This window comes from Dipodomys merriami, unplaced genomic scaffold, assembly GCF_024711535.1.
Source record: "Dipodomys merriami isolate MVZ:Mamm:240054 unplaced genomic scaffold, mDipMer1.0.p SCAF_970, whole genome shotgun sequence".
Taxonomy (NCBI): domain Eukaryota; kingdom Metazoa; phylum Chordata; class Mammalia; order Rodentia; family Heteromyidae; genus Dipodomys; species Dipodomys merriami.
Window position 1 is genome coordinate 189,396 of NW_027206591.1, and position 25,450 is coordinate 214,845.

The window sequence follows — 25,450 nt, forward strand, 5'->3', positions numbered from 1 at the left end:
GTGATGCTGGTGACACACACTGGATAGTTGCTCAGAATTAAGTGGTATGACATCCTACAAATGACTACAAAGGAAAGCTGATTCAGAGTATTCATCTTTCCAAGAAAAATGGACAAATGGTCTTTTCTCTGAGGAAGTTAAAGGCAAACCTGTGTGACTCACTTGTAGTAGTGTTTGCAGCAGCAAAAAAAGCCCAACTCAAGTATTATAGTTCAAAACAGCCCAAACTCAATGCACTGGGAGGTCAAGTGCATTTGGATAAAATCAGTGTTCTTCTATGAAGTCTGAATCATGGGATAAGTTCTCTAGGCTTGTGAAAAAACAGTATTACTCAGATGAATCATGTAGTAAGTGAGCTGGGCCTCGAGTAGAGTGAGAGTTTGTAAGAGTACCTGCTGCAGAATTGTTAGCACCAAAGTAAAATGGTTTCAGTTAGAGAACCATCTTAGATCAGATTACTGACCTACTACATGATACTGAAACACTGCAGGATGATGCAGATCTCCAATTTTTCTGACTTGTGATGAGATGGCAGATATCACAAATACCATCCAACTGGCCATTTTCATCCACGGGATAACTGCAGAGTTTGAGATGCGTAAACCATGCATGGCACTACAAGGTGAGGCCTTGGAGAGACTTTTTTTTATCAAAAAAAAAAAAAAAACTTGAGCTGTCATTTGAAAAATTAAGTGGTGTTACTACAGATGGAACTTCAATCATTGCTGGCTGGGCACTAGGGGCTCATACTTGTAATCCTAGCTACTCAGGAATCTGAGAGCTGAGGATTGTTTGAAGCCAGTATGCATATACAAATCCAAGAGATTATCTCCAATTTACCAGTAAAAAGCTGGAAGTGGAGGTATGAATCAAATGGTAGAGTGCCAGTTAACAACAAAAAAGGCAAATGAATGTAGGGCTTCTTTTCCAGCATTGCCAACAAAAAGGGGTTTATTCATCTGTGAGGAGACAACTGAATTGTCTGTCTTGATACAAGTGATTTAATGATATGCCACCACTGCACCATACTCCAAGAAGGTCCTGTGCATAGTCACTGTTGCTCAACAATGTGATATCAATGACGGTAACATATGCAAGCATTGTCAAGAGTAGAGTTTAACAGCTGCCAGACTGCCAGTTTAAGGAGTTACTGATCTGGGCTGAGTATGGTGATCTTGTTCATCATTCTAAAATGTTATGGCTGAGAGGCAGGAACATGTTCATGAGGTTTCCCAAACTCCAGGATGAAATCAAGCAGTTCATGAGGATGAAGGGAAAACCTGTCAAATAACAATTGGCTGTGTGATCTAGCGTTTACAGTGGACAAAACCGTAATGTCAAGTAGCAGGGTCCCAACCAGCTTCTCAGCTCCCTGCTTTCAAACATGAAATCATCTGAAGCTATATTAAGGCTCGGAAAGTGCAACTGGAAAGGAATAACACAGAACATTCCCCCACATTTGAATATGTCGGTGAATGTGTGAAACTAATGTGACCTTTAAAAGTTATGTTATCAAACAAGCTCTACCATAAGTTGTGGAACTAGTTGATGTGGCTGATAACCCACAATATGACAGCACTTAGCTGACAACTGATGATGAGCTGAATGCCAAGTGCAACAACCCTCACCATGCTGCTTGAGTTCTTATGTTATAAAGCAATGATGCATTTCCTACTTTGAGGAAGTAGGAATATACATCCATGTTTGGAACAATTTACTATCCCAAAGTTTCCAAAACCTAGCATTGCAAAGATTTGACTGACCAACACAAACCTGGGAAAGCAGTGTGAGGGTCAAAATCACCAACATTAGCTAACATTATACACCTCACCAAAGAGAGTCTGGTCTAGCCATCACATGAGAGGTTAAATGTTTTACCAAATATAGAAGACTATTTTTTTTTTTTTTGCCAGTCATGGGACTTGAACTCTGGGTCTGGGCGCTGTCCCTCAGCTCTTCAGCTCAAGGCGAGTGCTCTACCACTGGAGCCACAGCGCTACTTCCGGCCTTTTCTGTTTATGTGGTGCTGAGGAATCGAACCCAGGGCCTCATGCTTGCAAGGCATGCACTCTACTGCTGAGCTACCTTCCCAGCCCCTAGAAGACTAATTTTAAGTGAATAATTTGAGATAACCTACAAATGATGTTATAAACATCCAAACAGCCCCTGGCAGAATAAAAAAGTTCCCTAATCCTGTTTCAGAAGTTCAGTTTCTTACTTAAGAGCCTCTTTTCCTGGGCTCAAATTCATTTATACATCCTACAAACATTTTCTGAACACCTACTTATCAGGCACTGGGTTAGAAAACAAGTATAAATTTTTTTTACTCTTAAAATTAATGGGAGCCACAGCTCTGGACTAGCTTCCTATACTCTATGCACAGCAGATGAGACCAAACTCAAATACAGACACATGCTAAGTGCTACATAATCACACGGAAACTTTAAAGGACCAAGTAAATCTCTACATCAGACCATCTCTTCCTGACAACAGGAGGCTCAGTGAGTAATCAGGAAGAGCCCAGTCTATATCTACATGTAACCCTTACCAGAAATGGCCTGATGTTAGTCAACCCATTTTGTTTTCATTATTCTTTTCCCTGTTCCTACCTTACAACTATTAATTCTATCTTGTAGAATGAGGGGTTTTACCTGAGTTTAGAATCACAAATAAACACCAATTAGAAGCCAGGGGCCTATGGCTCATAACTGTAATCCTAGCTACTCAGGAGGCTGAGATCTGAGATTGCAGTTCAAATGCCACCCCAAGAAGGGAAGTGGAAGTCTGTGAGACTCTATCTCCAAATAACCACCAAAAAAGCTGGAAATGGAGCTGTGGCTCGAGTGTTACAATACTAGTCTTGAGCAAAAAATCTCAGGGACAGCATCCAGGCCCTGAATTCAAGCCTCAGGACCAGAATGAAGAAAAAAAAGCCAACAGTATATACTTTAAATGTAAATTTATATAGCTGTGCAACTTATTGCCACAATCTAATATTAGAAAAGCATTTTCATCACCTCAAGATTCTCACTCCCAGCTGCAATCAATTCCTATTACCATCCCTAGTCACAGGTAACCACAGATCTGCTATACATCTCTATAGATTTGTCTTTCCTGGACATTTCATATGAATGAAATAATATGGTATGTAGTCTTTTGCATCTGGCTTTTTATATGTAGGAAACTATAAGCAGTATGTTCATGCATACAACAAATTATAGTACTAAACACATTATAATTTTGTCTTTTGACTTCCCCAGGTGCTTGCAGTGGGTTGTGACCTATTTCTATTGAATCTCATTTTTTGCCAGACACCCTTCCTCTATTATTTGCCTTTGCAAACTATCTGTGAAATAAGTATTTAATTTGCATTTGACAAATAAAGAAGAGGTCCAAAATGATCTATTTTCTTTCAATAAATATAGAAAATTATACTATAATAAATTAAAAGTGAAGACTAAATACAAAGTGCCACAGGAACACTTTTAGAAGAAGCCTAGATGGCTGGATGCTCTGAGTAATTTTTGCAGGAGATAATTCTGGGCTGTTTTAAAGAATGAATATAAAGGTTTAGAGACAAAGGTTGAGATGAAAAATGTACCATCCCAGGAAAAGAGAATAAATTGGTCATAGGCACAAATGAGTTGGAGAGCAAGGTCATTAAGAAAGCAAGTAAGAGTTGGTGCCAGTAACTCACACCTGTAATCCTAGCTACTAAGAAGACTGAGATATGAGTTCAAAGCCATCTGCAGGAAAATCTGTGAGACTCTTATCTCCACACACAAAACTGGAAGTAGAGCTGTGGCTCAAGTGTAAGAGCACCAGGCAATGAATGAAAGTGTCAGATACTAAGTTCTAGTCCCAATCCTGGACCACCTCCACCCTCCAAAAAAGACTATGTGTAAAAAGAGGCTCAAGCTGGGCACTAGTGGCTCACGCCTATAATCCTAGCTACTCAGGAGGCCGAGATCTGAGGATCAAGGTTCAAAGCCAGCCGGAGAAGGAAAGTCCTTGAGACACTTATCTCCAATAAACCACTGGAAAACCGGAAGTGGCGCTGTGGCTCAAGCGGTAGAGAGCTTGCCTTGAGCTGAAGAGCGCAGGGACAGCGCCCAGGCCCAGAGTTCAAGCCCCACGACTGACCAAAAAAAAAAAAAAAAAGAGGCTCAAGGTGAGGCTCATCAGTACCACACCTGGCTTAACAAACGAGCCTTTGACATCAGAATCCTAGTATAAAAAAAAAAGTAAAACTGTACTTCTGTACTTCACATTATTTTCTAGTCTTGTCCACTGAATGCACCAAGTATCTCTTGTTATTAGAAATGAGTCTCTAACGACTTTCCTACTAAAAGAAGCAGAAGTCATTGGAGAAGTAGCTAATTTCAAGTCTGAGGCAGGACAGAATGAAGATGAACCAGGACATCTTAAGTGAGAAACCAAGAAGTTTTCCAATAGGAGAAAGCCAAGGGGAGTGCCCAATGACTAAGGTTGTAACTTTAGCTGAGCATCAAAAATAATGATTTTGGTGGATCAAGATGCACTGCATCAATAAAAATCCATGGGTCCATATAAATACAAAAGTCAGCTATTAAAAATATCCTTTCGGACCCCCCCCCAAAAATAAATAAATAAAAATATCCTTTCTTTGAAAATACTAATGCTTACTTAAGGAGGGATTATTCACTGTCAATCAGGCAGCTGACATGGTTATACCAACCTGCAATCCCAACTACTTGGGAGGCAGAGACAGGAGGATTGTGGCTTCAGGCCAGCCTCAGACCCTATCTCGAAAAAAGCCAGGCATGGTGGTTCATGCTTATAAATTCAGCTACTCAGGGGACAGAGGTAAGAGAACCTCACTCCAAACCAAGGCAAAAGCATGAGACCTTATCTAAAGAACAAACTAAAAATAATAAGGACTAGAGACACAGCTTGGGTAGAGTGTACAAAGCACACAAGATCCTGAGTTCAATCTCCAATACTGTCAACAAAACAAAAACAAACTACCTGGAAACTGATTAATAGAGAAATTTGTATAATGCCAAAGTAATAAGGGACTTTATAGTTATAAGTTTATATATGTAGGGGATTAACAGATGAAGAAATTGCTATCATTACCCTAATTTAGGGGTCACTCTTACCAACAGGAAAAATAAAATCAGACCAGGCACTGGCGGGTCATTTCTGTAGTCCTAGCTACTTAGGAGGCTAGTATCTGAGCTTTGTGGTTTGGCAAAGTCCACAAGACTCTTATTTCCAATTAACCAGTAAAAAGCCAGAAGTGGGGCTGGGGCACAAGTGGTAGAGTGCAAGCCTTGTGCACAAAAGGATAGCACCCTTGCCATGAGTTCAAGTGCTAAGTCTCTCTCTTACACACACAAAAGAATGGATGAAAGAAATTATATGATATGGTACAACACAAAGTTTATAGTAACACGATACTTTATCCTAATTTTTACTTCACCAACACTTTAGATATATTTTCCACTTTACAAAAATAAAGGGAGAGAAGAACAAACTAAATGACACCATAAGAAAGCAACTGGATAAATCTAAACTTCCTTTTTTTTTTTTTTTTTTTTGGTCGGCCATGGGGCTTGAACTCTGGGCCTGGGCACTGACCCTCAGCTCTTCAGCTCAAGGCTAGCACTCTACCACTTGAGGCATAGTGCCACTTCTGGTTTTCTGGTGGTTTATTGGAGGTAAGAGTCTCAGGGACTTTGCTGCCTGGCTTTGAACCATGATCCTCAGATCTCAGCCTCCTGAGTAGCTAGGATTATAGGTGTTAGCCACAATAGCCACAAGCTAAATCTAAACTTTCTAAGATAACTTTTCTAATCTCTTCAATATGTCAAAATTACAAATAAAAGCTTTGGGGTAGAGAAACTGAAGATGGAACAATCCGATGCAATATGTGGTTCTGAGTAAAGAACACTGGAGTCACTGAGGAAATGTGAGCTATGTATCAAATGAAACTAACATTTACTGAAAAAGTAAGATAATCTTTTGAATACAAATAAGATAGAAAATAATACACACTATGAGGTCTAATTTTCACTTTTTAAAGGTCTGCATAGAAAAAAAATTATATAGATATGCCCCAAGAAAATAGGGCATATTAAATTGTGGTAATGTATTTAAATTTTTTATTTTCCAATTTTTTTTTTTTTTTGTCGGCCGTGGGGCTTGAACTCTGGGCCTGGGCACTGTCCCTCAGCTCTTCAGCTCAAGGCGAGTGCTCTACCACTTGAGCTATAGCGCCACTTCCGGTTTTCTGGTGGTTTATTGGAGATAGGAGTCTCAGGGTCTCTCCTGCCCGGGCTGGCTTTGAACCGTGATCCTCAGATCTCAGCCTCCTGAGTAGCTAGGATTACAGGCGTGAGCCACCAGCGCCCGGCTTTATTTTCCAATTTTTATAATATACCTGTACTGCTTTTATTACAATGAAAGATTTTAGAATTCAGCATTAGTATGGACTATCTAAAATGGAGAGATAACCAGGTGATGAACAAGAAGGAAATTAGTGGAGGCAACTTGGAACTTTAAATAGGATGGCAAGGAAATGTTAGATGTTGGCCTGCTGGCTAGTGTTAGCTTAATAACTATTTGTTGCAGAAAGAAAAAATTAGCAGGGGCTGGGAAGGTGGCTCAGTGGTAGAGCACTTGCCTTGCATGCTCAAGGCCCTGGGTTCGATTCCTCAGCACCACATAAGAAAAAAGCCGGAAGTGGCGCTGTGGCGCAAGTGGTAGAGTGCTCGCCTTGAGCTGAAGAGCTGAGGGACAGCGCCCAGGCCCAGAGTTCAGGCCCCACGACCGGACCCCCCCCCAAAAAAAGAAAAAATTAGCAAATCAAGTATGTAAATTCTGTAAAGGTCAGATTAAGGACCTGTGCTATGAATGACATAAAGGCAACATGAGGGAAATGATGGTTCTAGAAGGGTTACTTTTAGTTCTAACATTCTCTTCCCCTCTATTCATTATGTTTGGGTCAAGATTTTTTGGGGCATGGAATAGTGGAGTGGGATGTAAGGGTTTACAAAGGCCACATTCATTTCCATTTCAGAGTCTTAGCATCTGTTAGTCTTTTGACTTAAGAATGCCTTTTCTCGCCGGGCGCTGGTGGCTCACGCCTGTAATCCTAGCTACTCAGGAGGCTGAGATCTGAGGATCGCGGTTCAAAGCCAGCCCGGGCAGGAGAGACCATGAGACTCCTATCTCCAATAAAACCACCAGAAAACCGGAAGTGACGCTGTAGCTCAAGTGGTAGAGCGCTCGCCTTGAGCTGAAGAGCTAAGGGACAACGCCCAGGCCCAGAGTTCAAGCCCCACGACCGACAAAAAAAAAAAAAAAAAAAAAAGAATGCCTTTTCTCTAGGACTTCATGGAGGCCACCTTAATTCCCCCTATCATAGCACTCATGGTAACTGAACCTTCCTAATCCCTGTCCTCTTCTCTCTGTTCCCACTGCTAACTATATTTCACACTCTGACCATTTCTGAGTTCCCCATTTCTCATCTTAATTTTAAACCCTTTTCACACTACCGGAACCTCTATTTGTTACTATAAGAAAGATGACTTTCATTTTCTTGATAGTTTGAGAGAATCAACATTCATTCCCAACAAGTGCAATAGTGGGGATTTTCAATGACTTCTTTTCTACATTTTCTCAGTTCTCTGTATTGAATAGTTTACTTTTTTAGTCAGGAACAACGACAACACTTCTTTTTTTTTTTGGTCGTGGAGCTTGACCTATGGGCCTGGGTGCTGTCCCTCACTCTTCAGCTCAAGGCTAGCGCTCTACCACTTGAGCCACAGCACCACTTCCGGTTTTCTAATGGTTTATTGGAGATAAGAGTCCCATGGACTTTCCTGCCTGGGCTGGTTTTGAACCATGAACCTCAGATCTCAGCCTTCTGATAGCTAGGATTACAGGCGTGAGCCACTGGCGCCCCGCCAACTTCTCTCATTTTAAAAGCCTGTTTTAGGTAAATTAAGCAAAAATGGAGTGCCAAAAGCTTAGGAAAATATGCATAAAGGAAGTCACTATCACCATCCCCTCTGGGTCAAAGGTCGGTCACACACCCTAGAACCAATAGCCTCTGTGAGCCCCCCACCTGTGTTCATGAAAAGGGGTGACTACTGCGAGGGCACACGTGTGTAGATCTGGGGGAAAACAGCAGTAACGGACAAGAGGAGCTACTCGTGGGGACAGAAGTCCCTGGGGTTGGAGGGTGTGGGGGGCCAGAATATGTGAGTGTGGAAGGCCTGCAAAGGAGGATGAGGGTGGAAGCAAGGATGGGCCAGAAGGGAGGAAGGACCAAGAGGGGAGAAGTGAGCAGCAGGGAGAGGAGAGCTGCGGGAGGGTCACCACTAGAGCAGGGAAGAGGGGAGCTGAGGAAGGAGAGGAGAGCCACAGGGGAAGGGAGCTGAGGAAGAGTGGGGTCAGCCATAAGAAGGGTGGACCACGAGCAGTGGGGGAGCCAAGGGGGAGGGGAGCCAAGGAGGGTCAGCCCTGGAGGGGGAGAGGAGGGGGGGCAGACCATGAGAAGGAGGAAGGAAACAGAGCAGAGGGAGGTTAGGTGACAAGAGGGGTTTTGTGAGCTGGGGGCAGGCCACGAGAGGGGGAGGGGGGCTGGGGCAGGCCAGGAGAGGGGGAGTGGACTGGGGGGGCAGGCCAGGAGAGGGGGAGGGGAGCTGAGGACAGACCACGAGAGGGGGAGTGGACTGGGGGGGCAGGCCACGAGGGGGGGAGGGGGCTGGGGTGGGCCATGAGGGGGGGAGGGGGCTGGGGTGGGCCACGAGGGGGAGGGGGCTGAGGGGGCCACGAGGGGGAGGGGGCCACGAGGGGGGGCAGGCCACGAGGGGGAGGGGGCTGAGGGAGCCACGAGGAGGAGGGGGCTGAGGGGGCCACGAGGGGGAGGGGGCTGAGGGAGCCACAAGGGGGGAGGGGGCCACGAGGGGGAGGGGGCTGATGGGGCCACGAGGAGGAGGGGGCTGAGGGGGCCACGAGGAGGGGGCTGAGGGGGCCACGAGGAGGAGGGGGCTGAGGGGGGACAGGCCCGAGGGGGAGGGGGCAGGCCACGAGGGGGGAGAGGCCCGAGGGGGCTAAGGGGGCTGGCCATGAGGGGGAGGGGGCCACGAGGGGGGAGGGGGCTGAGGGAGCCACGAGGAGGAGGGGGCTGAGGGGGCCACGAGGGGGAGGGGGCTGAGGGGGCCACAAGGGGGGGAGGGGGCTGAGGGGGCCACGAGGGGGAGGGGGCTGATGGGGCCACGAGGAGGAGGGGGCTGAGGGGGCCACGAGGAGGGGGCTGAGGGGGCCACGAGGAGGAGGGGGCTGAGGGGGCACAGGCCCGAGGGGGAGGGGGCAGGCCACGAGGGGGGGAGGGGCTGAGGGGGCTGGGGGGGGCAGGGAGCCGACGGCCGGCCCGAGGGGAGAAGGTTAGTCAGGAGGAGGGTCAGCCTGGAGAGGAGGGGACGGACGGACACGGAGCCCAGGAGGGCCCTGGCGGGTGGCGCGGGCCGGCGGCGCCCGCCGTCCGTCCGTCCGTCCGTCCGTCCGTCCGTCCGTCCCGCGGCCCGGGGCGGAGGCCCGGCCTCCCTGCGGGGTTACCGGAGCCGTTGGGGCCGATGATGCAGGAGAACCTCTTGAAGGGGCCGATGACGTGGCGGCCCCGCCAGGACTTGAAGTTCTCCATGAGCAGCAGCCGCAGGTGTCCCATGGCGGCGCGCCGCACCTCCGCCGCCGCTCCGCGCTCGCCTTCGAGGAAAGCGCGGGAAGCGCTTCGCCAAGTCTCGCGAGACGAGAGCGCGCCGCGCGCCGCCGTTCCTTAGCGACCGGGCGCGCGGCGCGTCGGGCCGGCGGAGAGCAGCCGCGGGGTTGGCCGGCTTTGACCCCTCGGCTCGCGTCCGTCATGAGCGTGGCGCTGCCCAGGGACCTGCAGCGGGAGGCCGCGCTGGCCAGGAGGAGGCACACGGAGCAGCTCCGCCAGAAACGCGTCTTCAACGCCCGGGACAGGATCACCGGGGTGAGGGCGAGGGGGGACGGGGGACGGGGGAGAGGGAGAGGGGGGACGGGGACGAGGGAGAGGGGGGACGAGGGAGGGGGGGACAGGGACGAGGGAGGGGGACGAGGGAGAAGGGGGGACGGGGACGAGGGACGGGGGGACGGGGACGAGGGAGAGGGGGGACGGGGACGAGGGAGAGGGGGGACGGGGACGAGGGAGAGGGGGGACGGGGACGAGGGAGAGGGGGACGGGGACGGGGGAGAGGGGGACGGGGGAGAGGGAGAGGAGGGACGGGGACGAGGGAGGGGGGGACGGGGACGAGGGAGGGGGGGACGGGGACGAGGGGAGAGGGGGGACGGGGGAGAGGGAGGACGGGGACGGGGGAGAGGGGGGACGGGGACGAGGGAGAGGGGGGACGAGGGAGGGGGGGACAGGGACGAGGGAGGGGGACGAGGGAGAAGGGGGGACGGGGACGAGGGACGGGGGGACGGGGACGAGGGAGAGGGGGGACGGGGACGAGGGAGAGGGGGGACGGGGACGAGGGAGAGGGGGGACGGGGACGAGGGAGAGGGGGGACGAGGGAGAGGGGGGACGGGGACGAGGGAGAGGGGGGACGGGGACGAGGGAGAGGGGGGACAGGGACAAGGGAGAGGGGGGACGAGGACGAGGGAGAGGGGGGACGGGGACGAGGGAGAGGGGGGACGGGGACGAGTGAGAGGGGGGGCAGGGACGAGGGAGAGGGGGGACGAGGACGAGGGAGAGGGGGGACGAGGGAGGGGGGATGGGGACGAGGGAGAGGGGGGACGAGGATGAGGGAGAAGGGGGGACGAGGGAGGGGGGATGAGGACGAGGGAGGGGGGGATGGGGACAAGGGAGAGGGGGGACAAGGGAGGGGGGGTCGGGGACGGGATCACCGGGGTGAGGGCCGGAGGGGGGGGACGGGGATAAGGGAGGGGGGGGACAGGGACGAGGGAGGGGGGGACGAGGGAGAGGGGGGACGGGGACGGCGTCACTCAGTTTAGGTGCAGCTGAAAGGCTGCTGGAGGAATGGTCTGGCACCAGCAGGGTTCCCTGGCAGCCGGGAGGGAGGCCCAGCTGGTGGGATCTGCGCCTAGCCTCAGTGAAGGGAGGCTAGGACCTGACTCGCTTTCCCTCTGAGCCACGTTTTCTGCCCTGGGTGGGCTCCTTCCCACCCACTTATTACACAAACGCCGGTGGAGTAGCCATTGGTGGCCAGCCTGGACAGGGTCCAGCAGGTGAGGACAGTGTAGTCCCTGGCCTTCTTTGCGGGAAGTCTGCCCTGAAGGAGACAGATTTTCAAAAGGCGTTGACCACAGGGTAGAGTGAGGGAGGGCAGGGCCTAGCTGGCTGCCTGCATACCCTGGAGTCTGGGGGGAAATCAGAAAGACTTCCCGGAGGAGGTGATGCTAAGCAGTGCTCTGAGGAGGAATGCCTGTTAGTTAAGAAAGGGAAACAGGAAGCTCTAGGGAAAGTTGAGTGCACAGGCCCAAGACCCAAAGACAGGCTTCCAACCGTGGGAAGGGCCAGTGGGCACCCAAGCTGACAACTGGTTGGCACTAGCAGTAGAGATGATTATGTGGCTTTCATGCTGTTCCCGGTTTTCCATGTCCAGGGAGACACACAGGCCTGGAATGCTCAGGTGCAAGAGCAGATGATGAGAGAAGCAGCTGAAAAAACACGAGAGGAAGCGTTTGGTGAGCGTTCCCCATGCCTAACAGGGCCGTGTGCCTTTGTGTCCTCATGATGTGTAGGAAGTTGTTGGGCTTGGGGGTTTCGCTCAGGAGTAGATTACCTGCTTAGCTTGTGCACTCCCATACATGGGAGTGCCCACCTGCGCTCGCTCTCTCACACACACACAATCATTTCACATTTTCACCATTTCACATTTACCCTCCTTTTAAAATTTCACACTCGAACCTGGGGATTTAGCCAGTGCAAGCGGGCTTGCCTAGTCAGTGTCAGGCCCTAAGTCTGCTCCTCAGCACTGGCAAAAGCAAAACCAAACAAAAAACCCAGCTGCTTGTGCTCAGTGAATGAGCTAGTTCTCCTTCCTTGAAATCAACGCACTCCAGGCACTCATGGCTCTTGCCTACAATCCTAGCCACTCACAAGGCTGAGATTTAGGATTGTGATTCAAAGCCAACTCCAGCTGGGCGCCGGTGGCTCACGACTGTAATCCCAGCTACTCAGGAGTGCCTGTAATCCCAGCTACTCAGGAATGCCGCGCTGACCGGGACGACGGAGGACACCTAAGGGAGGAACCTGGAATAGGATGGGGAGATGGCAGACAGACAACTCACACACATTAGGAGTGGATGCTGAGTGCTGAGTGCAGAGGATAACAAACTTTTATAACAGAAGTCTTCATAAGAAAGGTCAAAAGGTTACACAATTTTGCTGCAGGGCTTCATTCTTGGGTGGTCACCAGATGGTCGCCTGATAGGCACTTGTTTCTGGCTTATCTCTAAGAAATATAATGGGTTTCGACGTTTGTCACCATCTAACCATTACCTTATTTCTATAGAGGCCTTAATTGTCCCATAAGATCTTTCCTGTTCCTTCCTTTCCTGTTCCTAGGTCATGGAGGCCTAGATCTAGCAAGTCTCTTAGGAAGTGAAAGAGAGTAACAGGAAGTTCTTTCTCCTAAGTAGTTATCTCCGCAATTGCCATACATTCCTTCTGTTCTAGCCGCACCTATAGCTTCTTGCAACTCTTTTACAAACAATTCCTTCTGCTGAAATGACTTCATGAAACCCCCAATACTTTTATATTTACTTATGGCTTGTCTACTAGCCTCCATAAGAGGGGCTTCCAGGGTAGCACTTAACTCTGGTGAGTTAGTCATATTTTTAAGACACTCATCAGATATTGGAGTCGTCAACACTCTTAAGAAAGAGCTTTGAATAAGGGAACGTTGACAATGAGTAAGTACATTGAACAGCAGAAACAGTAAAAGATTAATAGGCACTCTTATGAGGAGAAGAAAGACAGAAACACATCTTTCCCAGGGGTTTGCCAGCCTTTTTCCAGGAGTAGGCCTCTTAGAAGCCCTATTCTCCGAGGTAGACTTCGGTGAAGTCCCAAAACTTGGAGATAGGTTTCTGTAAAGCCCCATTCTCTGAGGTAGACTTCGGTGAAGTCCCAAAACTCAGAGATAGGTCTCTGAAGCCCCTATCTTGGTCTGATAGATGGTTTCCCATGCTAAGCAGACTCCACTGGAGTCGGTGTGGCACAGGAGACTGAGATCTGGATCACAATTCAAAGCCAGCCGGGGCAGGAAAGTCCGTGAGACTCATCTCCAAAATCACTAGAAAACCGGAAGTGGCGTGGTGGCTCAAGTGGTAGAGCTTCGGCCTTGAACTGAAGAGTGCAGGGACAGGGCCTAAGCCCAGAGTTCAAGCCCCACAAAAAAAAAAAAAAAAAAAGCCAACTCCACAGAAAAAGCACAAGAGATGCTTCTGTTAACCAGCAAAAAGTTGAAATTGAGCTACAGCTCAATTTCACACACACTCAAATGGTGTGCCCTGGCCCTGAGTTCAAGCCCCAGTACCAGCACTAAATAAATAAATATTTTAGTTTTAACATAGATCAGAGGAAATAAATTTTAAGGATGAATGTATGTTCTTCTGTATGTTCTTTAAAAAAACCTAGAAAAGCCTTAAACACACATATGTATACATTCTCACCCCAAAAAAGTCCAAGATCTTAATCTGTGGGGGTGCTGTTTACCCTAAGTAACACCAATGCACAGAACTCACTTCCTGAGATAGGAGTCACATAAAGTGCCATCGGAGTCTTAGATAAAATTTCAGTTAAGGGTTCATTCAGTTATAGCCAACAAACTCAACAGTGATTGAAACTTCAGGTTTTTAAAGTCTCATAAGGATTTTTAAAATAGAAAAAAAAAAGTTTTAAAAATAGTTTAGACTCTAAACAAGATGGAAAATGTTGCAGCAAGACTTATGTTGGAGTAAAGAACTATGAATAAAGTTTATTTTCTTCTTTGTAAATGTTTATATTATCCAAACCTTACTGTTTTTTTGTTTTGTTTTGTTTTTTTGGGTCCGGTCGTGGGGCCTGAACTCTGGGCCTGGGCGCTGTCCCTCAGCTCTTCAGCTCATGGCTAGCACTCTACCACTGGAGCCACAGCTCCACTTCCGGCTTTTTTTTTCTTTTTGCTTATGTGGTGCTGAGGAATCGAACCCAGGGCCTGAGGCATGCAAGGCAAGCACTCTACCACTGAGCCACCTTCCCAGCCCCTGTTTTTATTTTTAGATATAAACTAATTCGAACTTGTAAAGCAAGTGTGACAGAGATTTGTGTGTCCACCCATTCCCCCCACCCAAACTAGGTATTAACATTTTCCCAACTTGGCTTCATATAGTTGTAGTAGTATTAATTATTTTGTTCAGATTCTGGGGCGTGAACTCAGATCCTGAATGCTGTCCCTTAGCTTTTTTTTTTTTCTCCCTGTTTATGTTCATCCTGGGGTTTAGACTCAGGGCCTGGGTGCTATCCCTGAGCTGCTTTTTGCTCAAGGCTAGAGCTCTACCTCCACTTCTGTCTATTTGTTTGGGTGTGTAATTAGAGATAAGACAAGCTCTCAGCATCCTGAGTAGCTAGAATGACAGGTGTGAGCCACCACCACCTGGCTTATGGGTGCTTATGCTGTGTGTCCCTAGGTAGATCTGATCTGGTATTGATGGATGTTCATAGTGCCAAACTTCTTGGTTAGCAGTGAACCAAGATCTCCTTCTGCAAGCGAAGCAGTGTGGGAGAGATCTTGTATCCTATAGCCTTACTAACCTTTCATGCAGCTGGTAGCATTTTGAGTGCTTTACCTCCAATTCATTGGGGCTTCCATCTTGCAAAATTAACCATCCTTTTGCAAGTTTATTAACCACTCAGGTTTCTTTTCTCTTTCTTTTTTTAAAAGCAATTTTGTTGTTGTGCCAGGGGTCTTGAACCGCAGGATCTTACATTCTCCATTAACTTTTTTACCTAATGCTGGCACTCTACCTCGTGAGCCACAGCTCCACTTTTGGCCTTTTGGTGTTTCATTAAAGATAAGAATCTCACAGATTCTTTTCCTGCCCAGGCTGGCTTCCAATCCCAATCCTCAGACCTCTGCCTCTTGAGTAGCAAGCATGACAGGTGAACCTCCAGTGCCCGGCCAGCTCAGGTTTCTTGATAGAGATTTGCCTGTTCCTAGCCTTTGCCCATTTTATTGGTTGGGTTATTTTTCTAAAATCAATTTGTTAGGTGCTCTTTATATATTCAAGATACTAATCCTTTAATGGTCAGGTTGAAGGATGTATTTAACAAATGCTGAAGGTTTCATTTTGATGTGGGTTTTTGTTTTTTTATTTCCTAGCTGCTGAAATTAAGCAGAATGACAAAATCACATGCATATTAGAAGGCCGGGAAAGGAGAGACAGGAAAAGTCTCTGCAGAGCTATCAATGACTTCCAGCAGACCTTTCAAAAGCCAGAAACTCGCCGTGAATTTGACCTGTCTGACCCCCAAGCCCTTAAGAAAGCGCTTCCGGCTGGGATTTCAGATGATGGTGAGAATGCAGTCATAGGAATGCATAAGTTCATGGGAGAGGATTTAAAGTTCCGGGAGAGGAAGAAGTTCCAACAGGAACAGAACAGGGAGTGGTCCTTACAGCAGCAGCAGGAATGGGAGAAAGCCCGGGCTGACCACAAAATGGCAGGTAAGGACAGGCCAGAGGTGACTTGGCAAATCAAACCCCTAGGTTTTGTGGGTGATTTTTTTGGGGGGGATGGTACTGAAGTTTTGAACTCAGAACCTGTTCTTTGCTAGGCAGATGCTCTACCACTTGAGCCATGCCTCCAGCCATGTAGGACGGCTTTTTTAAGTCTTAGGGTCGCACACCTGCAGACGCGGTTCAGTAGCACAGGCAATGTCCTCCCAGAATGACTCTGGATCAGGCCCGGAACTGGTTCCTGGCCTGCGTGTGGTCTCAGTCTGCTTGGAAAAGGAATGGTGTTAGTGTGTGGGAGCCCGCCACATCTTCCAGGAACACTGTGGGGCCCACTCGTGGGCCTGATACCCACAATGCCCACCAGGGCTTTCCAGGCCAGCTAAGCCCTCGGCCGAGGCTCTGAGACCCAGGGGAGCCTCTCTGCCTCCCTAGAGAGACCGTCCTGCCGTCCTTGAGGACAACAGTGCCCTTCTGCCACCTCTGCACGGTTCCTGGGGGTGGGGTCAGGCTCAGATTGAGGATCAGTTCTGCCTCAGGGCCTTGGTACCTGCTGCTTCTGCGGCTTGGAAATGCCTCTTCCTGGCTATCTATTTGGCTTACCACTTTCTTCCAGGTCTTTGCTGCAGTGTCATCGGGGGCCTTCCCACCCAGGCCCTTCTGTTTTAAATCCTATATCTTCACCCCCACATTCTCACCCCTTTCCTTTACGCTTCTCCATGACCTTGAACACTGACGTCACATCTGGCTTTTGTCGTTGCCGCCCCTCTTCCCAATGTCACAGGTCTAAGCTCAGTGAAGGCAGAGGACTTTTGTGTTCACTACTACATCCTGTTTCTAGCATTTGGATAAATATTAGCTGAAATAATCCACCTTTAGGACTTTTATGTTTGTGCCAATACTGGGATGTGAACTCGGTGCCTATTCTCGCTTGGGAGTTTTGCTCAAGGCTGGTGCTCTGCCACTTGAGCCGCACCTCCACTTTTGGCTTTTTACTAGTTAATTTGAGATGAGTCTCATAGACTTTCCTGCCTGGGCTGGCTTTTGAACCTTGATCTTCAGGTTTCAGCCTTCTGAGTAGCTGGAATTACAGGCATGAGCTACCGGTGCCCATTTTGCCTACCTTTTTGGAGTGTAATCCATCTCCTTGGTGCTCTGAATTTCCATGTTGGGCGAGAGCCTTTGTGTAGTCTTTATCCTGGCTTCTGCCCGGTTTTCGTATCTCCCCGGGCTTCTCACTCCACATCTGCCTGCTCTCACATCTCTCCTGCTTCTTTTTTTTTTTTTTTTGGGTCCGGTCGTGGGGCCTGAACTCTGGGCCTGGGCGCTGTCCCTCAGCTCTTCAGCTCAAGGCTCCCGCTCTACCACTTGAGACACAGCGCCACTTCTGGCTTTTTTCTTTTTGCTTATGTGGTGCTGAGGAATCGAACCCAGGGCCTCAGGCATGCAAGGCAAGCGCTCTACCACTGAGCTACCTTCCCAGCCCCTTTCCTGCTTCTTTTCATCAAATACGGTCCCTTCCTTCTCTTCTCTTTTGTTGATGCTGTGATAGAAGCCATTGCCTCTTGCACCTCGGTGGGCCAATGTCTTTCTTCCTGCTTCCTTTCCCCTCTCTGGTACATCTTAACATACTGAGCAGGGTGACGCTAGTTAAATGGTGTCAGGCTGAACAGTGCTGCGCCCACATCCCCCATCCCAATCCAAACTCTAAAGGCTTCGTGGTGTGCAGACTCCAATCTAAAGCCCTCCCTCAGCCCATGCGGCTCTGCTGGCTGGGCCCCTCACATCCTCCATGGCCTCCATGCCTCTCCCGCAGTGCTCCAGACTTTTGGCTCTTCCACTGAGCATCCTGTCCAACGTTCACACCTGTCCTGACCCATCTTGTTGAGTCCTTGTCTCGCCTTCCCGCCCTGCTCCCAGCTACCTAAGTCAGGCTCGCTCAGCCTCTTGTGCTTTTCCCCTATGGACTGTCTGTCTGGGGTTTGTGTGATCTACACAGCAAGTTCAGGAAGGACAGGAAGGGACTTTGTTTCACCACTATATCTGTGCGCCCAGCAAAGCAGGGCCCAAGCCGGGCTTTTGATGGCCCCTGTCACGTAGATGAATGAACCAGGAAAGGTGAGATGAGGCTGAATGGGATCCAGGGCCAGAAAGTCAAGGTTGAAGTCAGTGGTAGATCACTGAAGCAGTGTGTGCAAAAGCCTGGTTCCATCTCCAGCACCATACAGAAAAAGAGAGTCTGCTCTTTCGGTTCTCATCTTTTAGCAACAAGAAAGAGACCCATAAGACACAAATTCAGAATCAGAAACTGCTAGTTAATGAAGCAAGTTGGGTGCTGGTGGCTCATTCCTGTAATCCTAGCTGCTCAGGAGGCTGAGATCTGAGAATCGCTTTGTGGTTCAGAGCCATCCCAGGTAGGAAAGCCAGCGAGACTCTTGTCTCCAATTAACCACCAGAAAACTGGAAGTGGAACTGTTGCTCAAGTGGTAGGATGCTAGCCTTGAGCAAAAGAGCTCAGGGACAGCACCCAGGCTCTGAGTTCAAGTCCCACAACCGACAAAAAATCTGAACCATGGTGTTGCCCTGTCTCACAGACTGTGACCCAGAGGCATAGAGAGGCAAAGATAAGAGCTAACAGAGCTAGGGAATATCTGCGCTCTGACTCCAGATCCTACATTTTGCTGTTTGGTCCCTTCACTTTGACCTGGCCAAGAGTCCTAGTGCCACATCATCATACCTGTCACCTGGGATCCTTTCCTCTCCACATTCTGATTCCAACACCCCATAATGACCAAGGATAGCTAGATGCACACATTTAGTCTGCCCCTGCAGACATCACTAATCCATAGCAGACTCTACATAGCAATGATTGTTAGCACTCCCTGAGTGCTAAGAACCTCCACCTTGAATTAAATGGTCTAATTCTGCCAGAGCCTTCGGAGGCAGGTCCTATCGTTATTGTCCTCTCTCCCCACCCCCGTGGACGAGGAGGACGTGAAGGACGCGAGGGGTGACTGACCGTGCCACAGGTGCCCTGCACACCCGAGGAGGCGCTCTCGGGAAGCCGCTCCCGGGGGCATGCGCAGTCTGATTGCATCTTGCCTCCTCACAGAGGACTTGTATACGCAGGCAAGGCTGCAGGCTGATGAGGTGGCCCTGCACCTGCAGAAGCTGCAGCTCGCCACCCAGAAGGCAGTCAATGCAGCTGTGAAAGAATTCAACAAGAACCAGGTACGTGAACCCTGGGCTCATGTCTGGAGGGAAGGGCGAGCGCAAGGGAGCTTCCTGGGCCCTCCCCATCTCTCTCGCAAGGCCTGGAGAAGGGCTGCCCTGTGACTCGCAGGAGCTGCTCCCCAAGCCAGAATCTGGGAACAGAGGGCTGCACAATTCACTTCGTAAACTGGAGGGGCCCGCTGACCTTCCCAAACCTCAGGTTTTCTTCCTGAACATGAAGATGGCAGCACAGAGTGCCTGTCTTGAGTGAAAAAGCCAACTGAGAGCACAAGGTCCTGAGTTCAGAGTGTGCATGTACGTGAGAGTGAATATACACATACACACAGACAGACGTCTACACTAAAGGTCATTCATAGCGCATCTGCCTGGACCATAGCACCAGCCTTGGTCTGCTGCCCAGTCTGGACTCACTTAACAAGAACAGGTGGATGGACACCTCCCCTCCAGCTCTGTGCTGAGGGTGCTTTGGATTCATTAATCCCATTGGCAGTCAGACTTCTTCCAGGCTTTCTTCTCACACACAGTTGGTTGCCTGGCATCTGGATTAGTTCATCAGCTTAGATCATTGACTAGACCTGTGGTTACCAAAGAACCCCACCCCCCCATCCCTTGGGAAGCAGGAAGACAACATGACACCTACTCATCTGTTTTTAATTCTCAGGTGTCTGTGTTTTGCGTAGCACGTGCTATGTTTATGCACTTCCTGCTTTGTGGGCCAAATACATTGGAGAGCAGGCTCAAAGATGTCTCACAAGGCAGTGGATAGTCAAAAATCCCCAAGGAGTGGTGGGTTTCTGTGGTGGGGAGGATGGAGGAGGGCACACTGCTGGCCGCGAGCAGCCAGGGAAGAAGCGGTCCAGAGGCGCGGCTGGCCGCAAAGGTGCCCTCGCCCGGCCTTTCCAAAGAGCATCCTGCGGGAGGAGCCAGCCCGGCCCCACCGCAAGCTGATGGCCTGGGGCTTGAACTCAGCATAAGCACTGTCCCTTAGCTTTTTTTTTTTTTTTTTTTTTTTTGTCATGGGGCTTGAACTTAGGGCCTGGGTGCTGTCTCTTAAGCTTTTTCACTCAAGGCGAGTGCTCTAATACTTTGAGCCACAGCAACACTTCCGGTTTTCTGCGGGTTCATTGGAGATTAGAGTCTCACAGACTTTCCTGCCCAGGCTGGCTTTGAACCCTCCTTAGATCTCAACCTGCTGAGTAGCTAGGATTACAGGTGTAAACTACCTGCACCTGGCTCTCTTAGTGTTTTCACTCAAGACTGGAACTCTACTACTTGAGCCACAATTCCACTTCCAGCTTTTTGGTGGTTATTTGGAGATGAGAGTCTCATAGAATTTCCATCCTGGTCTGACTTTGAATTGCGATCCTTAGATCTCCACCTCCCTAGTAGCTAGGATTTCAGGCCTGAGCTACTGGAATGGGGCTTTTTGATAGTGAATTCACTATTCCATCCATCCACCCATTCATCTATCAATCAAATCAACAGCTGCTTTTGAGGTCTTCCTACCAGGCACTAATAGGGCTCTTGCTAAACCATGTCACCACACTCATAGCTTTGTTCATTCCTTCCTGTTCTCAGTGAGCACCCATTGGTGGTCGATACTTTGAGTTACTCCCGTGGCAGCACCATCACAAACCGCTCTGCTCTAGCGAGACCTGTGCTTTGGCTTTTATCCTTCTGTCCTTGACTAGAATTAGACTTAGTCTGGGATGCTGATAGAAGGTTCGAGAAAACCATCCTCAAAAGAAAATTCCAGGCCAGGCAAACTTTGATCCTCAGATCACAGCCTTCCTGAGTAACTTGGATGCAGGTGCGAGCACCAGCGGCCAGCTGATAGCTATGGCTGTGGCCGTAGCCGCAATTAGCTTCTGTGTGAGCGGTGGTGCCAGGCGGCCGTGGCATAGAAATGCAACCAGGGCAGTCCAGTTGATAAGAGACAGGCTCGGGGAGAGCCAAACACTAAATGGTGGGCATCTGGTCCTGTCTGGAGGCAAAGCACGTGCTATGTGAAGTGATGCCGCCTGGCGCTGTCGCCCCACCCTCACCACCAGAGGCGCTGTGAGCAGTGTTCATCATCCCTTGATTTTACCAAGAAGTGACTGCAGCCCAGAGAGGGCAGGTAACTCACCACAGGTCACGCCCCACGCTCCCCTCTCCGCCCTCTCCCCACAGCCCTGTGGGGAGTGGAGAGCAGCGTGACTGCGAATTTGTTTTGGGGCACTGAAGCTGTCAGGACCGCTAGGTGGCGGCACATCTTCCACCTTTTCGGAGCCACCACTAGTAGGAGGCAATAGAGAATACTCCATTGAGGGGTCTTTGTAGCCCAGTGAGGTCCAAATGGCCTGGGGCCAAAGACCCTAGACCTGTGGCTCCTGGCACAGCTGCAGGGCGTGAGCGCTCAGGAGGCCAGGGCTCCAGCCTTCCACATGGCCATGCCGGCAGGTCTGGCCCCTGCACTGCCTTCCTGGCCCCTTCTCCATCCAGGGCCCTGGTGGGCTTGGCAGACCTGGATCAGAGGCCCGCTGGGCCCTCAGAGCGTCCTCTCCAATGTCCTCTGCGTTAGGCTATGGAGTCAGCCAAGAGGAAAAGGCAGGAGAAGAAACAAGAGCAAGAGGACAACTTGTATGAGATCTCCACCCTGCTGCACAGGGACCCGTTCTCCGAGAGCCCGGAGCAGATGTCCGGCTCCTTGGGGCCCTGCCACGTCATCCCCAGCTGCTGGAGGGGCATGACCCAGGAGCAGCTGCAGGAGGCCCGCCTCACTCAGAAACAGCAGATCCAGGAGAAGCAGGTGCCCGTCCGTCCTCTGCCCCCTGTCCCCCCCCCCCCCCCCCCCGTGCCCAGCTCCTTTGCTTAGTCTCAGCCAGCGTCACACCAGTCCTGGGGCGCGTCCATCCATTCTGGAACAGAGTCACATGACGTGGATAGGGCACGTGAAAGAAAGGGGGAGGGGGGAAGGGGGTTCCAGGCCTTTTGGCCTGAGCCCCTGGGAAAGCTGGTGGTAAGATGGGCGGAGGAGCAGGCTGGTGGAAATCACGAGCAGTCTTGAGCACATCAGTTGTGCAGTAGATAGCTGATCTCTTGGGATTTAATATGGCAAAGAAGGAAAAAAAAAAACCCACAAAGAGAACTTTCGGCTAAAAACCTTAGCAAAATCGGGGTTTGTGTGGCAGTCCTGTGAGCACTAACTGTCTGGACACCTGGCTGCACCTCCTGGCACAAACTGGCTGCTTGAATACCAGTCCTTTCTAATGCATCTTCAGGCTGTGGAGGAAGAGGAATTTTTAAAAAAATCTGAGGAGATTGAGTAGACAGTGCATAAGCATAAGATTGCTGCTAACTGCAAAGAACCAGGGGCATGGAATGCTTGTAGGCTGGTGGTGGTTTATTAAGGAAGAAGCAGTGGAGGACAAGAAGCATTCTGCCCACACCTCCAAGTAGAGCCTGGGGGAGAGCAGCCTGGTAGGCGGCTGGAAAGCATCTGTGGTTTAGCTAAAGATCTGGGCTGGGGATGTAAATGTTGGAGTCAACACTGATAGAGTAGTAGTGATTCTGATAAACAGTGTTGTAGATGGACTCCGAGGCCTGGTGTCTGGGACCCCCACCTACCAGCAGGAAGGGCTTGTGGTGAGGAGTTTGAGGTGAACCGGTGGGGTGCTCCCTGGCCTCAGTACAGTGGGAGGAAGGGGGTTCAGCCTGGCAGTGTGACCATGTGAGGCTGGGGTGCTGCGTGTTGAGAACCGCTGAGTTTGGCAGGGAGGGAGGAGGAAGAGGAGACGGAAGAAAAGCAGGAGTAGATAGAGGAAAAACTGAGGTGAGCTGTCTCGGGTGTGTGTGACCGCTGGGCTCAGGTCAGGGTCCTAGAGAAGCGGTGGCCCTTGGAGGTGACACCAGGGACAAGGCATTGTGGGTAATGCTGAGATGAGCCCCGAGGATCCCAAAGTGGAGGTCCGGAGTGGCCTGGGGTCACGGCCCTGTGATCCGGCGACATGGGCAGCTGGAGCAACCGTGGGGAGCTGAGGGCTCTGGAAAGGAGGTGGGGGCAGAGGATGGGGCCCTCCCTGCAAGGCTGGCCCCCAGTGCCAGGAGTCCTGACCGCAGCAGGCGCGGTTTACAGATAACAAGGCGCTGCCAGGCCCAGGGCGGCCGCAGGCTGGCGGCTCTCGGGGCTCTGTCCTCACAGCCCCGACTCCCCTCTGTGCATGGAGGCAGTTGGGACCGGTGAACTTGAGCTGAGCGCCTCGGGCCTTTGTGCTCACGCTTGGCCCTGGGCGTGGCCTGGGTGCCTGTGAACTGCCCTGGACAGCCGGGGCCTCGGGTGGGTGCGTGGCAGCCAGCCAGCACCCCCGTGGGGCGGAGCCAGACCCGGAGGGCCCCGGCACGCCTGTACCTGCTCACTGGCAGGGCTGTGCAGGGTGCCAGGGCCTCAGAGGCGGGGAAGCAGCAGGGCCACACAGGGGGAGGCTGCCCCTTCTCCCAGCCTCAGTTTCCCCATCTGTGAGATGAGAGGCCAAGCCCCCCGGGGTGTGGGGCTTGGAGCGCCTGGGCTGTGGTGGTGAGTCACCGCAGTTCCCTGCAGAGGCTCCAGGAGGAAGAACACCAGCGCAACATGGACTGGGACCAGCGGAGGGTCCAGAGGGCCCGCGCCACCCTGCTGCAGGAGCGGCAGCAGCAGCGCCTGCAGCGGGACCTGCGCCGGGCGCTGGACAGCAGCAACCTCGGCCTCGCCAAGGAGCAGAGCTCGCAGTGAGTGCCGGGGACACGGCCCTCCCCGCCCCGGCAGTCCTCCCGGGACACTACTGCCTACACTGGCTGCCTGGAGCCCAGGGGCCCGGGGTTAGTCTGGGAGGTCAGGAGGGCTTCCTGGAGGAGGCTCATTGCTGAGCCCTGGGAAGGCAGTGGTGGCTTTGACTGCGAGGGAGACTGGAGGGAGGAGCTCCAGGTGGTCCTGAGCAGGGAGGATCCCCGATTCAGCAGTCCATAGACCTAGCTCCTTGACCTCTGCACCAGTCAGCTGAGTGCATAACTGCAGTGGGTTTATTTACTTCCCTGCGTAGCTCGGGGGGGTCGAACTGAATTCTGTATCATGAATAACACACTAATCACAAGCAAGTACAGGATTTTTTTCCCTGAAAAAACTATTTAGGAAAAATATATGTTTACTAACTTTTTTTTTTTGCCAGTCCTTGGGTTTGAACTCAGGGCCTGGGCGCTGTCCCTGAGCTTCTTTTTGCTCAAGGCTAGCGCTCTCCCACTTGAACCACAGCACCACTTCTAGCTTTTTCTGTGTATGTGTTACTGAGGAATCGAACCCAGGGCTTCATGCGTGCTAGCCAAGCACTCTACCACTGTGCCATATTCCCAGCCTACTAACCTTTTTTCCCCTTTTCTTTCATCATTAGGAAAAAACACAATGAAGAAGTCTATAAAAATCAACCCACAGGAGACTATTTTGCACAGTTTAATACAAGAAGCCGATAATGGAAAAAAAAAGCCCCCCTCACCCCACTTGTTTATGAATAAAGTGCAGCCTCCACTCAGTCTCGTTCACTGAAAGCAGGCCCAGAGTTCCCTCGGTACCCTGCTTGTGATGGACAAGTGTGTTCCTCACGCTCTGGGATTTGCATCCTTCGGCCCAGATCTCCTGCCCGAGGTCCCCGCTGAGGCTGCAGTGCTGCGGACGCCTGGGCGGCAGCTGTGGACGGAGGCAGTGCTCAGGTGCCACGGGGACAGGGGTCTGGCCTGTGGGCAGGAGTGCTGCTGCTGCGTCCAGCAGCCTTCCACCCCACCAGGAAGCAAGGTAGGGTAAGTGGGTTCTCACCACAGCTGCTGGCTAGCGTTTTGTTTCGCTTTGTTTTATTTTTCTATTTTTTGTCGGTCGTGGGTCTTGAACTCTGGGCCTGGGCACTGTCCCTGTGCTCTTCAGCTCAAGGCGAGCACTCTACCACGAGCCACAGCGCCACTTCGTTTTCCTAGTGGTTTATTGGAATAAGAGTCTCACGGACTTTCCTGCCGGGCTGGCTTTGAACCTCGATCCTCAGATCTCAGCCTCCCGAGTACCTAGGATTACAGGCGTGAGCCACCAGCGCCCGGCTTTTGTTTTTATTTTTGAAAGAGTGCTCTGTATGACTATTCATGAAAACCCTCACATTGCTAAAAAGCCTATTCTGCATAGCTTTTTTCTTTTTGTGCTGTCGTGGGGTTTGGATGCAGAACCGTCCAGTGACCTCTCACTCATGGCAGCTCTAACACTTGAACCACAGCTCCACTTCTGGCTTTTTGCTGGTTAATTGGAGGTAAGTCTCACAGAATTTTCTTCCTGGGCTAGTTTCAAATGGATCCTGAGAACTCAGCCTCCGGAGTAGCTAGGGTTACAGGGGTGAGCCACTGGCACCTGGCTCACCTCCTAATCTTTTTTAGACAACAGTTTGAATGGGTAAGATGAGGCCCACCCAAAACACAGGCAA

The 25,450-nt window shown here is 50.7% G+C and overlaps 2 protein-coding genes across 4 annotated transcripts in view; one reads left to right on the forward strand and one right to left on the reverse strand.

The window, feature by feature from the left end:
* The window catches only part of LOC138821997 (structural maintenance of chromosomes protein 1B-like), a 63,003-nt gene extending 53,241 nt beyond the window's left edge, over nucleotides 1–9,762 (reverse strand). The window contains exon 1 of the mRNA XM_070014499.1: nucleotides 9,610–9,762. Within this exon, the coding sequence (XP_069870600.1) occupies nucleotides 9,610–9,718 (109 nt within the window). The 5' untranslated portion in view covers nucleotides 9,719–9,762. The remainder of the gene's footprint in view (nucleotides 1–9,609) is intronic.
* Nucleotides 9,763–9,857: 95 nt separating this feature from the next.
* Nucleotides 9,858–24,519, forward strand: LOC138821999 (RIB43A-like with coiled-coils protein 2). Of its 3 annotated transcripts, none has more exons than XM_070014502.1 (7): nucleotides 9,858–10,024; nucleotides 11,637–11,718; nucleotides 15,399–15,740; nucleotides 18,862–18,980; nucleotides 21,547–21,774; nucleotides 23,563–23,729; nucleotides 24,386–24,519. In XM_070014502.1, exons 1-7 carry the CDS (start codon nucleotides 9,911–9,913, stop codon nucleotides 24,462–24,464), a joined length of 1,131 nt encoding a protein of 376 aa, XP_069870603.1. In that variant the 5' UTR covers nucleotides 9,858–9,910; the 3' UTR covers nucleotides 24,465–24,519. The 3 variants fall into 3 exon arrangements, with proteins under 3 accessions (XP_069870603.1, XP_069870604.1, XP_069870605.1); XM_070014503.1 differs by having other exon boundaries at nucleotides 15,399–15,590; XM_070014504.1 differs by lacking the exon at nucleotides 9,858–10,024 and adding an exon at nucleotides 10,917–10,921.
* Nucleotides 24,520–25,450: the final 931 nt, after the last annotated feature.

What these genes read in the sequence shown, in the direction of transcription:
- LOC138821999 (XM_070014502.1), top strand. Translation starts at nt 9,911, where the DNA reads ATGAGCGTGGCGCTGCCCAGGGACCTGCAGCGGGAGGCCGCGCTGGCC. An exon ending in AAGAATTCAACAAGAACCAG is followed by an intron (nt 18,981 to 21,546) that starts GTACGTGAACCC and finishes CCTCTGCGTTAG; the next exon opens with GCTATGGAGTCAGCCAAGAG. An exon ending in GCCAAGGAGCAGAGCTCGCA is followed by an intron (nt 23,730 to 24,385) that starts GTGAGTGCCGGG and finishes TTTCATCATTAG; the next exon opens with GAAAAAACACAATGAAGAAG.